The 12575-nt window shown below is 37.6% G+C and overlaps 1 protein-coding gene across 1 annotated transcript in view; it reads right to left on the reverse strand.

Annotated features, from left to right (window-relative positions):
- LOC133843088 (eukaryotic translation initiation factor 5B) overlaps positions 1-12575 on the reverse strand; it is a 38371-nt gene that overhangs the window by 16702 nt on the left and 9094 nt on the right. Inside the window, exons 5-7 of the mRNA XM_062276471.1 lie at positions 6065-6141; positions 2937-3132; positions 1597-1704 (exon numbers count right to left, since the gene is read on the reverse strand). Of these exons, the coding sequence (XP_062132455.1) occupies positions 1597-1704; positions 2937-3132; positions 6065-6141 (381 nt within the window). The remainder of the gene's footprint in view (positions 1-1596; positions 1705-2936; positions 3133-6064; positions 6142-12575) is intronic.

The raw sequence follows: 12575 nt of genomic DNA on the forward strand, positions 1-12575 counted from the left end.
GTAGTGTAGTGTAGCCTCGATCTGGCCCTATGCCTGACCATCTGGCCATCTGGCAAACAATCCAGAGAGACAGAGACACGCACACCACGCTTTGTATCTGTTGCTGTCTCTGGCTCCAAAGGAAGTTGGACCCCAAGTCAAAATCGACGGAAATCGCGAGGCAGAAAGGAACAGCAAAAACAACAACGATCAACATTGGCGACAAAGCAACAACAAGAACAACGACAGGCTTCGCAGAAATAAAGTAGAGTTGATTGGGGATAGACTGGGATGATGTCGACGTTTGCCAGCACAAAAGGGATGGCAGCTGTAAGTATCTAAGAGATGCGCAAAGGGAGGGCACAAAAATCTGTATTAATATACTTTAGAAGCAGCACAACAACAACAACAACAAAAAAAAGAGGAAAATGTTTTAAAAGAATGACGATGAATGACGGGAAGCGCACAGCTTAGCTGCGCTCTGCTGGATAATTGAGGAAGTTATAATTGCCAATGAAGCCAGGCCGACCAACGAAGAGTCGAGGAGACCAGTTCACAGTCGACAGTCCACAGTCGACAGTCCAGTTGAGTCCGGGGAATATCAACTCTTCGACTCTTTACGCTTCTTCCCAAAAGTCAAGCGCAGAGGCGCAAAGACGAAGACGAACCCTTTTTGCTAAAAGATTCTTGTTTGCTGTTGCAGTAGCAGTAACCATTCAAGTTGTCGTCGTTGTTTCTTTTCTTTCTTTCATTTTTTTCTGCCGCCAGAGGAAACAGTTATTGTTGTGCTGGGGGGGAGAAGAAGAGGCAGAAGACGGGAAACAGGACATGTCTGCGCATAAATTGCAATCCGAAACGGAAGGACAATAATTGTGCCTCCCCACAATCACATTCATTTCATTTGCAAGCAGGATGCGCAAAAGGAAATGCAACAACACGACACCGCCGACTGAGAACCGAGACTGAGAACTGAGAATGGGACTGAAATCAAAGACGAAGTATCTCAGGAATTTGTTGTGCAAAACGAGCGTCGATATTTGAAGTTTCTACATAAATATCTAAATTGATATACAGAATTCTTAAACGCAATTGCAGCACGAGAGCGCATTGGCAAATAAACAATAAGAGGCGAGTGTAGCGCTGCAGACACAACAACACAACAGCACAGCACAACACCAAACACAACACGCACCTGTGTCAACAATAAAAGCCTCGAGAAAGAAGTCGACTACACAAAACCAAACACTGAGAAACCAGCGCCAGAATGACGCAGTTTAAAAAGATGGGCCCTTCTACACAAACACACACTAGTACACTCACACACTCTCACACACACACACATTCTCACACTTTGTATCTAGATACTTGACACGCTTTTGAAGAGCTGCAGAGCAGCAGAGACAAGGATTTTCATTGTGCAGCGGCGTCGCAATAGTTAGAATGAAATACCAAATGAGAACCCTGTGGACAGTTGGACAAATGGATGGATGGATCGCTGGATGGATGGATTGTATCTACAATGCTTGGCCATTCAATGAATAACCTTTTGTGGCAAACTCGCGCAGAAAATAGTTAAATATTTGCCGCGACTGTGACAAACAGAAACTCAACACTTACCTCTTTGCTGGGCACACAGATTGGCGTTCCCACTTTGACTATGCCATTCTCGACCATAATGCCCATGACGATCGGATCGCGGCTGTTGAATATGAATTGTGGCAGTATCTGTGAATTGGATATAAACGGTAGATGTTTGATCAGTCTGTTATCGCGATAGCGAAAGGATTCTATAAATAATCGTCATTTCAACTCTAGATAACGAGCTGAAAGTCTGGGAAAATTTATTAAACTCAATAGTATTGGGAATAACACAGAATTTGCACATAAAAGAAGTTGGATTCTTCAGATGACACTATATAAAGTTTAATGACTTTTCGATAATTGGTAAAAAAGTTATCGCAATACTAGTTAAGCTATAACTGAGATTAGATTCAATGCAGTTTGATCGCAGTGGTTAAAAATTCAGTGTTAAAATAAGACGAAAATGTCTTAAGAGTAATATTATTTACTTCTAAATTGTATTAAATTCATATATGAAATTTCCAATTCACTCTTCCCGCTTGTTTGTAGTAAACGGAAAACTTCAATAAAAATGAGAATACTAAAAATATATAACTGCTGAAATTGTAAATGAATGATTTATTCATGCTAAGAACATCATCATCATAATTCAAAATAATATCTCAGGGATCATAACATTAATTACAATTTAGATTTATAGTCATTATATACATATTTTATTTCTAGACTTAATTCCATCTAACTATACCAAATTAACTCTATTTCTGCAGCGTTGACGGCTTAGGTTGAAATGTTGCTGCAGGCAGCAGATGAAGAAACGAGCTCAGCTAACTATATGAAAAAAGTGGCACGAATGCAACGGATGGGGCAGGTTAATAACTTAACTAAACAACGTCATTGTTAAGGCAACAGCATTTGCTAGCCAACTAGCCAGTGGAAGACTGACTGAAGCATAGAACTCGTGTGGCAAGAACAGCTGTGTGCTGTGTGTCCAATTAACAGCACAGTGGGAGACGAAGACGACGACGACGAAGTCGGAGACGATGGAGATAATGATGTTCCTAAGCTAGAGGTCTAGAGGGTCGACGATGCGACTATAACCTAATGATTAGCTATAAATCAAATACGGCTGCTTTAGCATTATTTGAGCAGGAAGTGTGGACGTGAGATGCAAGCGTCGCGGACAAGCTTTAATCGCTGAGTTTCTTGCGCAGACGCAGCACACGCATTATTAGACTTGCAACTCAGCTGGAGTTCAACCACAAATCGGGTTGATTGCATTTTACACCTGCAGCTTTTGGGGCTAATTACGTTTTGAATACTCTCGAAAGGGAATTGAAATTGTCTTTGCTTTGTTCTAGTTTCATTTCACTCACCTTTAGCTTGCAGGGGAATACGGCTATGGAACGGAACTCTTCTCGTTTCTTTGCCTTCAGCTCTTCACGGTAGGAGGTGAACTTGTCGAACAGATGATAGATAATGTCCGCTTGGAAGATTTTAACACCCAACGAATCGGCCATTTCCTGCGCCTCGCGCTCCACTTTCACATCGAATGCCAAGATTGTTGCATATCTGTCGGCGTCAAGAAAAGAAAGAGAGGGAGAAAGAAAGAAGAGAGAGAGATGTGTTGGTTAGTGAACACGCCACGGCAATTGTGTGCAATTAAAAGGAAAAACAAATTAAAGCATCTACTACCAATTATCATGATACATAATAATAATCATTATCAACATCAACATCCACATCATAGCAAAGTTTGTGTTGTTGTTGTTGGCCACTCGCCTAATGATCTTGCCACATGGTGGCGGCTGTTGCAACCAGGAAGTCAAGTAATAATTGTGATAAAGCCAACGTTCGTTCTTGCAGTTGCTTTAGCTAAGCTTCAGCTTTAGCTTCGAGCTATCTATCCACTTGCTTTCAGAGTGTGTGTGTGTGTGGCAGGAAACCGTTGGCATTAACCCAGTACGTGCAACTGCGGCGACGCGACGCACTGGCGACAGGAAGGGACAACACATTATAGCCATGGCTACTCGAGACTTTTGGCAACGCATTACAAGTACTTTTATACCCGACAGCAAAATAATAAAGAGTGTTATAAGCCGGCAAGTGCAATGAAGAAAGAACTTGGAAAAATCAAGTATATTCGGCTTGGATTAAGCATTCAATATTAAGTTGTTATTTTAATACTATTCTAGGATTTATGACAAAATATACCAAAAATACTAAACTTAGGCTATAAAGTTCTGGAAACAATCGAATCTTCTCTTACAATTCTAATCTAAATATCAGTGTTTTCTGTATGCTCGACTTAAAAAATATAAATCGTAAATAATATAATAAATACCACAATAATAATAATAATAATAAACGGCATAATTCGTATATTCAGTATAATACCAAATTTAGCTTCACAAAAAAAAAAACTTAGTTCCCATATTTAATACTATTAATTATAATCCCGAGCATAAAGTTTCAAAATTAAAAAAATCGGATATTCCTGGATAATTTAGATATTAACACCGCTCCGCACCTAATTCAGCGAATTTATTCCATATTTTTTCTGTGTCTAGACAAATATTCTTAATGGACATCAACACCCAAGCTCATATTCTTTTATTTACTAAAATGCCAATTTAAATTTTGAATATTCTTTACAAAAATATTTACAGCGGATCTCTAGTCGTAAAAAATGAAAACTTCTACAACTCTTGCAATTAGAAATGCCAATAAATGTTGCACATGGCCAACTTCTGATCAGACGATCATAATATATATAATTTATTTGGCGATACCGAAGCCACAACGCATTGGGTGGGTGCATTTTATATTAGTTGAGAGTGTTAAAAATGCACATAAAAGGCAGTTAAAGATTTTATTATGCTGCTTGCCAGAGAGATAAATGTGGACAGCGAAGAGGCTTGAACTTCCTCTTTAAAGGAGGCTCTTAAACAAATTTCATGATCACCTGCGGCGTAAAAAGCAAAATTTTATGGTTTAAAAATTCCGCGCGCATAAGAATCATCAATAAATAAACGGCAACACATAGTAAAAATGTAATATTGAGTTTATAGCCTGACAGCGCGACTTCGAGACGCATATCTGCAAGATACGCAGACTTCACTTCACGAAGGGGGGAAAAAGAGGCGAGAGGAGGCTTGGAGAGTGCTTTAAAAGCATGCATATATAACTCAAATGGCTGCGCATGCGCAAGGGCCGGAAATGTTCGGCAGCGGAAACGCCACGTCTATTACATGGGCGTAGTAGATACACGAGTATCTCTCGCACTCGCAGATACAAATGTATCTCGAAAGCCGCACATTTCTATTTTTCATTTTTCATGCATGTTTGTTGTAATTTGAGCGCAGCGCACTCGCAGAATTGTGTGTGTGGGTCGAACGAATTGTAAATGTATCTCATATCTGCATCTGCATCTACGTCGGCATCTGCATTTGTATCTGTGTGTGTTGCTTTTGTTGCTGCCAAGCAGAGCACAAAAATAGTTGCCGCTTGCCGTTTTGCAATTGGAAACTTGTCATTAGGAGATGCGGAGACTGCGAGGTGGCCATTTGGCATTTCATTTCCATCACTTAACGGCAAAAATATAATACAAGAAAAACAGAAAAAAACAAAGCACAGAGAGACTCTAATGAGATAAAGCCGCCGTCGCGGACAAGGCAAATATTTAAAGGGCCGGCACATATAACAATAAATCATGAGGATCGCTGAGCCTGGCTGGAAAGTGCATTTTCTGATTGCCGCTAAATGAATCACTTAACCCAACCACAGCAGCAGCAACAGCCACAGCAACAGCAGCTCGTGTCGGCTTTATCACACGCTCTTCAAAGAGCCGCTTCATACTCTTACAAGTCTTTTGTTCTCCACTGAGAGATCTCGAAATCTGGAAGAGGAGTGTGTGTGTGTGTGTGTATGCGAGAGGCGCAGTCGTCGTGTTAATAAAGTTAAGCTGCAATAAAATTGAATCGTTCGCTTCAGCAGCTCGGTCTTAAATGCTGCAAGAGACGAACAGAGCTACAATGTTGTTGATATAACACAATAATATGTGATCTGCCTGTAAATGGGAGTATATCAACGACGGCCAGCAGCAGCAGCAGATTGCTTATGAAAGTGCTGCTGTTGATAGCCTCGACTGGATAATGCATCATAAAAGGGTGACTCCATAAACTTTAAGCACATTTTCAGGCAGCTCTCGCATGGCATTTGAGATATCATAAAAGTTGCCACAGAAGGCAGCTCGCAGTTAAGCAGAGCTTTGCTTTTAAGATCAACAATAAGATGCAAGCACTGTTAAGTATAATAAGATCATAGAGCGTATCGTTGTATGACGACTTTTGGAAAATAAGTTCAAGCTTTAGAATGATCTTCAAAATATGTAATAGATAATCCTTATCTTAAGTACAGAAATCCAACCATCTACAACAACCCAACTAAGAAGTACTTTCTTGCTATAAAATTGTATTTATTTTAATTTATTTCTTGTACTTACTGTGCTTCATGCTCCAACATAGTCGATGCCTTCATCACATCACGCTTGACCACGGGACCAATACGAATGGCAGAATACTGCAAATAAGATAAAGTTGAAAATATAAAATTTGCCTTTCATTGGAATTTAGGATAAAAGATACTCAATCCATATTAAGAATTGTTACTTTAAATTCTAAACAGATTTCTTTAATTTTATAGCTACAGGTTAGTTCAAATTTAGAATGTAACGATAGATAACAAACATAAAGTACACCCCCCGCAATCAACTGAATTCAAAACTAGATAATAGAGATTAGGGCAAAAAAAAAGTATAAATAAAAAAGAGTTTTACACTAAACTGGCATAACAATAAATGAAATCGGAAGTTTATTGTTGGTGTGCAATTGTTCGGCAGTACAATAGAATAGAATACGATGCGATGCGATGTGCTATGCGTAAAATGGAACGATAATGAATGTAATTGTAGAGAGCGAGCGGACAAACAATCACGAGAACAAACAGAACGAGAACCAGAATCAGAATCAGAATGAGAACGCGAATGCGAACGAGAGTCAGGCACGATTGCATGCTAAAATGGCAAACGGAAGTGATAGCGAAATGCGACAAATTATCCACATGGCAACCGAGAGCAATAAAAAACAAAATCCACCTCTATATAATAATCGAATGGCTGGAAAGATGTGCTCCCAAAATTGGTGGTAGGCGTTGCAAGCAAAATGCAAAGCCAATTAAACAAAGCAAATGAAATGGCAACGAGGTCAAAAGGTAAAAGGTCGCACTTCGCCTGCTGCTTCTGCTGCTGACGTCAACGCATCATCAAGGTTCGCAAAAGCGTTTGGCCGAATAAGGAGGTCATTCTGCAACAAGGGCGTTGCCAGCAAACTCGTCTCGAATTTCCCTCCATCTCTCAGATATAGCTGCATATCTACACACTCGGTTCAGGTCAATCCGTTCAGTTGAGTTCAGTTCGTGTCAGTTATACTCGTAGCTACTTAATTTGTTCAGCTTTCAACTCAGCACGTTCCGCTCAACTTCCGTTCTACGATATATGTATATGCGATGTTTGTACCTAAGTATCTATTATCTTCTTTTTGGGCTAACTTCCTTTGGCTGCCTTCGCTGTTTGATTTCATTAAAAATGCGGTCGCAACGTGTTTATGAATGAAAATTAAGCAATAAGCTCTTCAAACTGCCATTTGTTTGTCTCTCTCTCTCTGTGTATGTGTGTGTGTGTGCAATGCAGGAAGAATTACTTCCGCTGTTTTCGTTTCTCGTTTTTTTTTTTTTTTTCTTCTGTTTTCATTTGTACGTATGAACATTTACTCATTCATTCATTTACTCATTCAGTCGCTGGCTGCCTGGTCCGTTCACTCATTCACTCTTTTTTTCGTTTCTATACTCTTGCCGTTGGATATAAGCAACTGGACATGAAATTTGACTGGCCAACCAAAAACACTAATTGAAAAGTATTGAATTTATTATAACCCATGAAATGATATTAGTCCACAAAGTAGTATATAATTTTAGAAAATGTATTTGATGAATTTTAAGCTAATGGAAATTGAATATGTGGAAAACGGTTTATAAAATATTATTACCCATATAAAATAATAATGATTATGTGGATAATCAATCTAAAAGCATATACATACGTCAAATAATTATATTTGTTATTAAAAAAAAAAATTATAACACAACAAATTAATCTTATTGTTTTGTGTAGCAAAACAAACTTAAATCTATTTTTGACTTTTAACGTTTTTCTACAAATTCTTTTAAAAGATCTTATTTTATGATGCTTCCATTGTTTTTTTTTTATGTTAATATATTTAAGAAGAAAAGATATATCGTTTCTTCTTTATAATACGAAAAATTTGCAAACTTTCGTTTGTAGTATTATTGAATGTAAATATTTTAAAAAGATAATTATTATAATAATATTTTTCGAATCTTTTAGAAAGATTTAAAATTTTTTTTGTTCTGTATTTGATTTACAAAGCGAGAAGAATGGAATGTATGTTTTCTTTTATATTTATATATTCCACTCAATTTTAATACATACAAATATGTATTTCTAAGGGTATTTCAGTTGTCGTCAATGCTTGGCAAATAGTGCTCGATTCATATGTCAGTTGTTGTTATTTTGTGTTCTTGGCAGCAAAACTGCGTCGCATTAATGAAAACGTTGGCATTGTCTGCTTCTTTGCGCACTTCCTTCCTTTCTTTCTTTTAATGCCGTTGTGGTTGTGAATGTGTAGTAGATATAGACGTATATATATGTATGCTGATCAATGTTGTAGTATGAATGTAGTGTTTTTGTACCGCAGAACGCAGAACATGAGAAAAAGCCGCGCACAAAATTAAATTCATTCATTAAATTCAGCAAAATACAAACAAGAGACCTTCCAAAGGCGTAAGAAAATCGTAGACCGAGACCACAATAGGAAGTGAAAGAGAAGGCGCGAAAGAGAGAGAGATAGAGAGTGAGAGGGTTGTTCCGTTTTCAGCTGCTTTTTGGTTCAATTTATGAATGAAACCTTAACTTGAAAGCTACACACGCTGCTTTTGCGTGTTGTCGTCATCCGTTTTTGGCGCCCTTTCCTGCCAGATGGAAGCAGGAGAAGGAACAGGGTCATTGCTGGTGGGGTAAGGTAAGTGGGGAACTGTTCTTGGCCTTGTCAACGCCACCTGTTTTATGTCTCTTTTTAGCCAAGAGGTTTTTGCTGCTTGTGACGTTGCCAATTGCGCACAACAAATTTGCAAAGGCCAATTATTATTTTGTTGCTTCATCTAGGCTGCGTCTTTCCGCCTTCCATCTCCATCTCCCTCTCTTTCTCACTCTCTCTGCCTCTGTCTCTCTTGGATTTTGCATTTGGGTCTTGTGGGCGTTGCGTGTTGGCATCGGATTGCATTGCATTCGCATATTTGCATGCAACTGCGTCTCGATTACAAATTGTTGCCAACGCTTTTGCACTAAGCATGAATGGGTGTTGAATTTATCTGTTTGTGTTTGGCTTGCAAAACCTCTCAGTGTTGTTGACTTTTAATTAAAATGCACAGGGGAATTAAATTACCTACACATCCATATCAATGCGAGTAGAGTGTGCCAACTACAACAAGTATGGGTACTCATACTCATACTCATACTCATACTCGTGTATTCACACTTGTACTCGTACTCGTACTTTGCCTAGTTGCTAGCAACACAGCTGACACTCAATGACGTCGTCGCTTGAGGCCCAGACCCAACACAATTATGGCAAAAGCAACTGCAACAACAATGCTTAGAAATGGGCGATTGCTGCATAATTACGCTTACAGACCAAATACCTGCATTAAAAACAAAACAAACTCAAAAGGCAGCAGCCACTCCAAGTCGCATGCATTTTTCCTATCCAATGCACTTTTCTGAAAAACATACTTCGACTATTTTAAGAGGTTTGATACAATTTAAAAGTAACTAAAACCACAGGCAAAGAGTGGTATTAACAGAAATAGAAGTTTAAAAGCAAAAACTATTTGTAAAAAAAAATACTAAAACAAAAAACAAAGCATTGCATCAATGGAAAAAAAAGGTTCAAGACTTTCAAAATAATTTAAAAAACCATATAACCACACACGCAATTAAATATTTATTTGTAAAAATACTGTGTATTTCACTTGTAAACAAAAAAAAATGAATTGAAATTTATTCATTCAAGAATGAAATAAATAAAGACAATACAGGTAAGTAAAGTAAAATTCCAGAAAATTTTCTAACTCTAACATTTGTTTAAAATATAATATTCTATATTTTTATTTTAGGTTTGTTTACAGTAAGTTTCTTTATATAGTTGCTAAATCTTCTACTAAATAGACAACTCAATTTCCTCTCAATTAAAAGAGCATCAACACTTCGACACATCCTAGACTAATTTCTTTCTCTTTCTCGAATTGCTGCTGGCATTTGCTGCACAATTTTTCATTCATGAAAGAAAAAACGTCACGGACGGACTGGCAGACTCAGTTCCAAGCTCAGCGAACGTTATGTTGTTGTTGTGTTGTTACGTATATTTTTTGTGCAATTTTTCATTCATAAAAGAAACACAGTTAAGAGACAGACAGAAAATGTTGGCATGAATGAAGGCAACAATAACAACAACAGCAGCAATTGTTGCGGGTGTTGCTTATGTGGGTACAAATACCTAGGCCAAAATAAGCTGTTCACAGGGTATAGAAAAAGGAAAAACGGCAGAAATAACAACGATTGTATAAGAAGCAACTGCGACGAGGTGGAAAAGCTTTTTTATGAATGGCCGTACTGTCAGTCAGGTTGGCAACAACAACAACAACAACGACTATGCTATATTTGGCCATTAACGACAACGGGCCGCAAATGTTAATGAAGCCGCTTGGAAGTCAGTTGGCAGTTGGCAACAGGCAAAACTGGCAAACGGAATTCAAGCAGAGATTGCAGCCCAAGCCAATTGCATAACAACAGCGAAGATGTGAGTGTGTGTGTGTGTACGTGTGTGCAACTGTGTCTATTCGAGTTGTCTTCAGTTTTCCGTCTCATAAAAATATGCAGGCAACGCAGCTCAAAACAAAACAGCGAACCACAACTCGATGCCAACTCGAGTGGCGTAATGGGAAATGCAACTGCCCAAATTTGATTGCTGCAACTTAAGGTTAATTGCAATACGGCTAAACCTACAAACCTCAAAGCTATTATTGTACCTATTGAATATGCATTTTCATACGAAAACGACATAACATTATAATAAGCATCTTCAAGGCAGAAGTTCAACTTAGCAACTATCTAATTCAGTATTTAACAATCAACAATCTGTTCAACAAAATATTGCATTTACATAAATAAAGTCGATATCTTTAACATTTAAAATTTTATGATCAATCACATAGATTCTACGCTAACTTATTAGTTCGAGCTGTTAGAAAATTATAACTTTTTATGATTTGATTTCTATAATTTTCAGCATACTTTTAAAGTACAAAGTCTCTAAAAGATTCACCAAAAGCTTTACTATTGCTACTTTATATTGTTTATATTTAATTTCAGGCATTCTTTATTAGCAACTATGTTTGCAGATCAAAGTAAACAAATGCTGTTTGAACTTGAAGCATTTTTTATATAAAAATTCTAGTGCAATTTTATGAGGCTGTGGGAATTTTAAACAAAGTCAAATTCTTCTTAAGAACTATTAAACAATAAAGTGAAGGTCTTCTTATTTAATTCTAAATACCATTTGAAATGAGATGAGCTCGATTTGAATAATACGCAAGAACTTATTTGAGAATGTAGACATTGGTCTTTTAAAGACACATCAACATAACTAAAGGTTTCACTATATATTTCTAAATAATTAAATTCTAAATCAACTTCAATCAGATTGAATACACTTCAGCAAGTGTATTTATGAAAAGATATAAACCATTAAAAAATATATAAATGTAACATTAATTGATTCTATTTGCAATTAGAATAAGATTCAAAAATTTGTTAGGAGATATAAATACTAGACTTGCTATTAGAATAAGATTTGAAAGCTTATTTGGGGAGGTGAATATCAGTTTAAAGACACATCAAAATACTTAAAAGTTTTATTATTTAATTCTACACAAATGCAAATTTGAAATGCAAAATAAATGCTTGTTTTTGGAAGCCAGTTAATGTTTAAGATCAGCAGTTGCAGCGCTATTAATTTCTTGCCATTTCCGGTCTGAGATTCCGGCAGAGAGTTGTGGGTGTGAAATTGTGTTGTGTTGTGTTGCGTTGTGTGTTGGGGTCGTTGCATTTTATTTTTTTGGGGCTGCTGCCAAGCCAATTTATACTGAGCGGCTGCTAATGAATTATGGTTATTTATACAAATATTATGGCTATTGCTTTTCTAAGTGAAAACTGTTAATCTTTAGAGTGTGTGACGCACGCGTCCCGCTAAACACATGGCGGACAAGAAAAGAGATAGCATAGGAAAGGGAAGAGAAGGGGGAGAGGGGAGGGGCAGGCAGACAGCAACAAGTGCAATTAATTTTTATGAATAGAAAGAGCAGCATTGATCCGCTTCTGCTTCTGCTTCAGCTTCAGCTGCTGTGGCTGCTGTCGATACGCCCTGCCGCGTCGTGTTTAATTTATCGAAATGTGTAGCAAATGTTTATTTGATCAATAAAATGAATTACTGTGCGAGAGCACAGTCTCTGTGTGTGCGTGAGTGTGTGTGTGTGTCTGTACAAACAAGCAACTTGTCTACCAAAATGAATGAAACAACAGAAATAATAACAAAGGCAACAACAAAAACAATAACTTTTAAACGCCGCTGAGTCGTCGTGGGTCGCAATTAAAAGCAGCGCAAGTGCCAAACACGCAGAAAGAGACAGAGCGAGAAAGAGAGACAGCGACAGTGAATGACAAGAGGGAGATCGGTAGTAATGTATGTATTTGTAATTGATTTGTTTTCTATACAATTTATTGTCTGGCTGCTGCTGCTCGTTTCTTTTTTTCCTTTTTCATT

The sequence above is a fragment of the Drosophila sulfurigaster genome, chromosome 3, assembly GCF_023558435.1.
Source record: "Drosophila sulfurigaster albostrigata strain 15112-1811.04 chromosome 3, ASM2355843v2, whole genome shotgun sequence".
In the NCBI taxonomy this organism is placed as follows: domain Eukaryota; kingdom Metazoa; phylum Arthropoda; class Insecta; order Diptera; family Drosophilidae; genus Drosophila; species Drosophila sulfurigaster.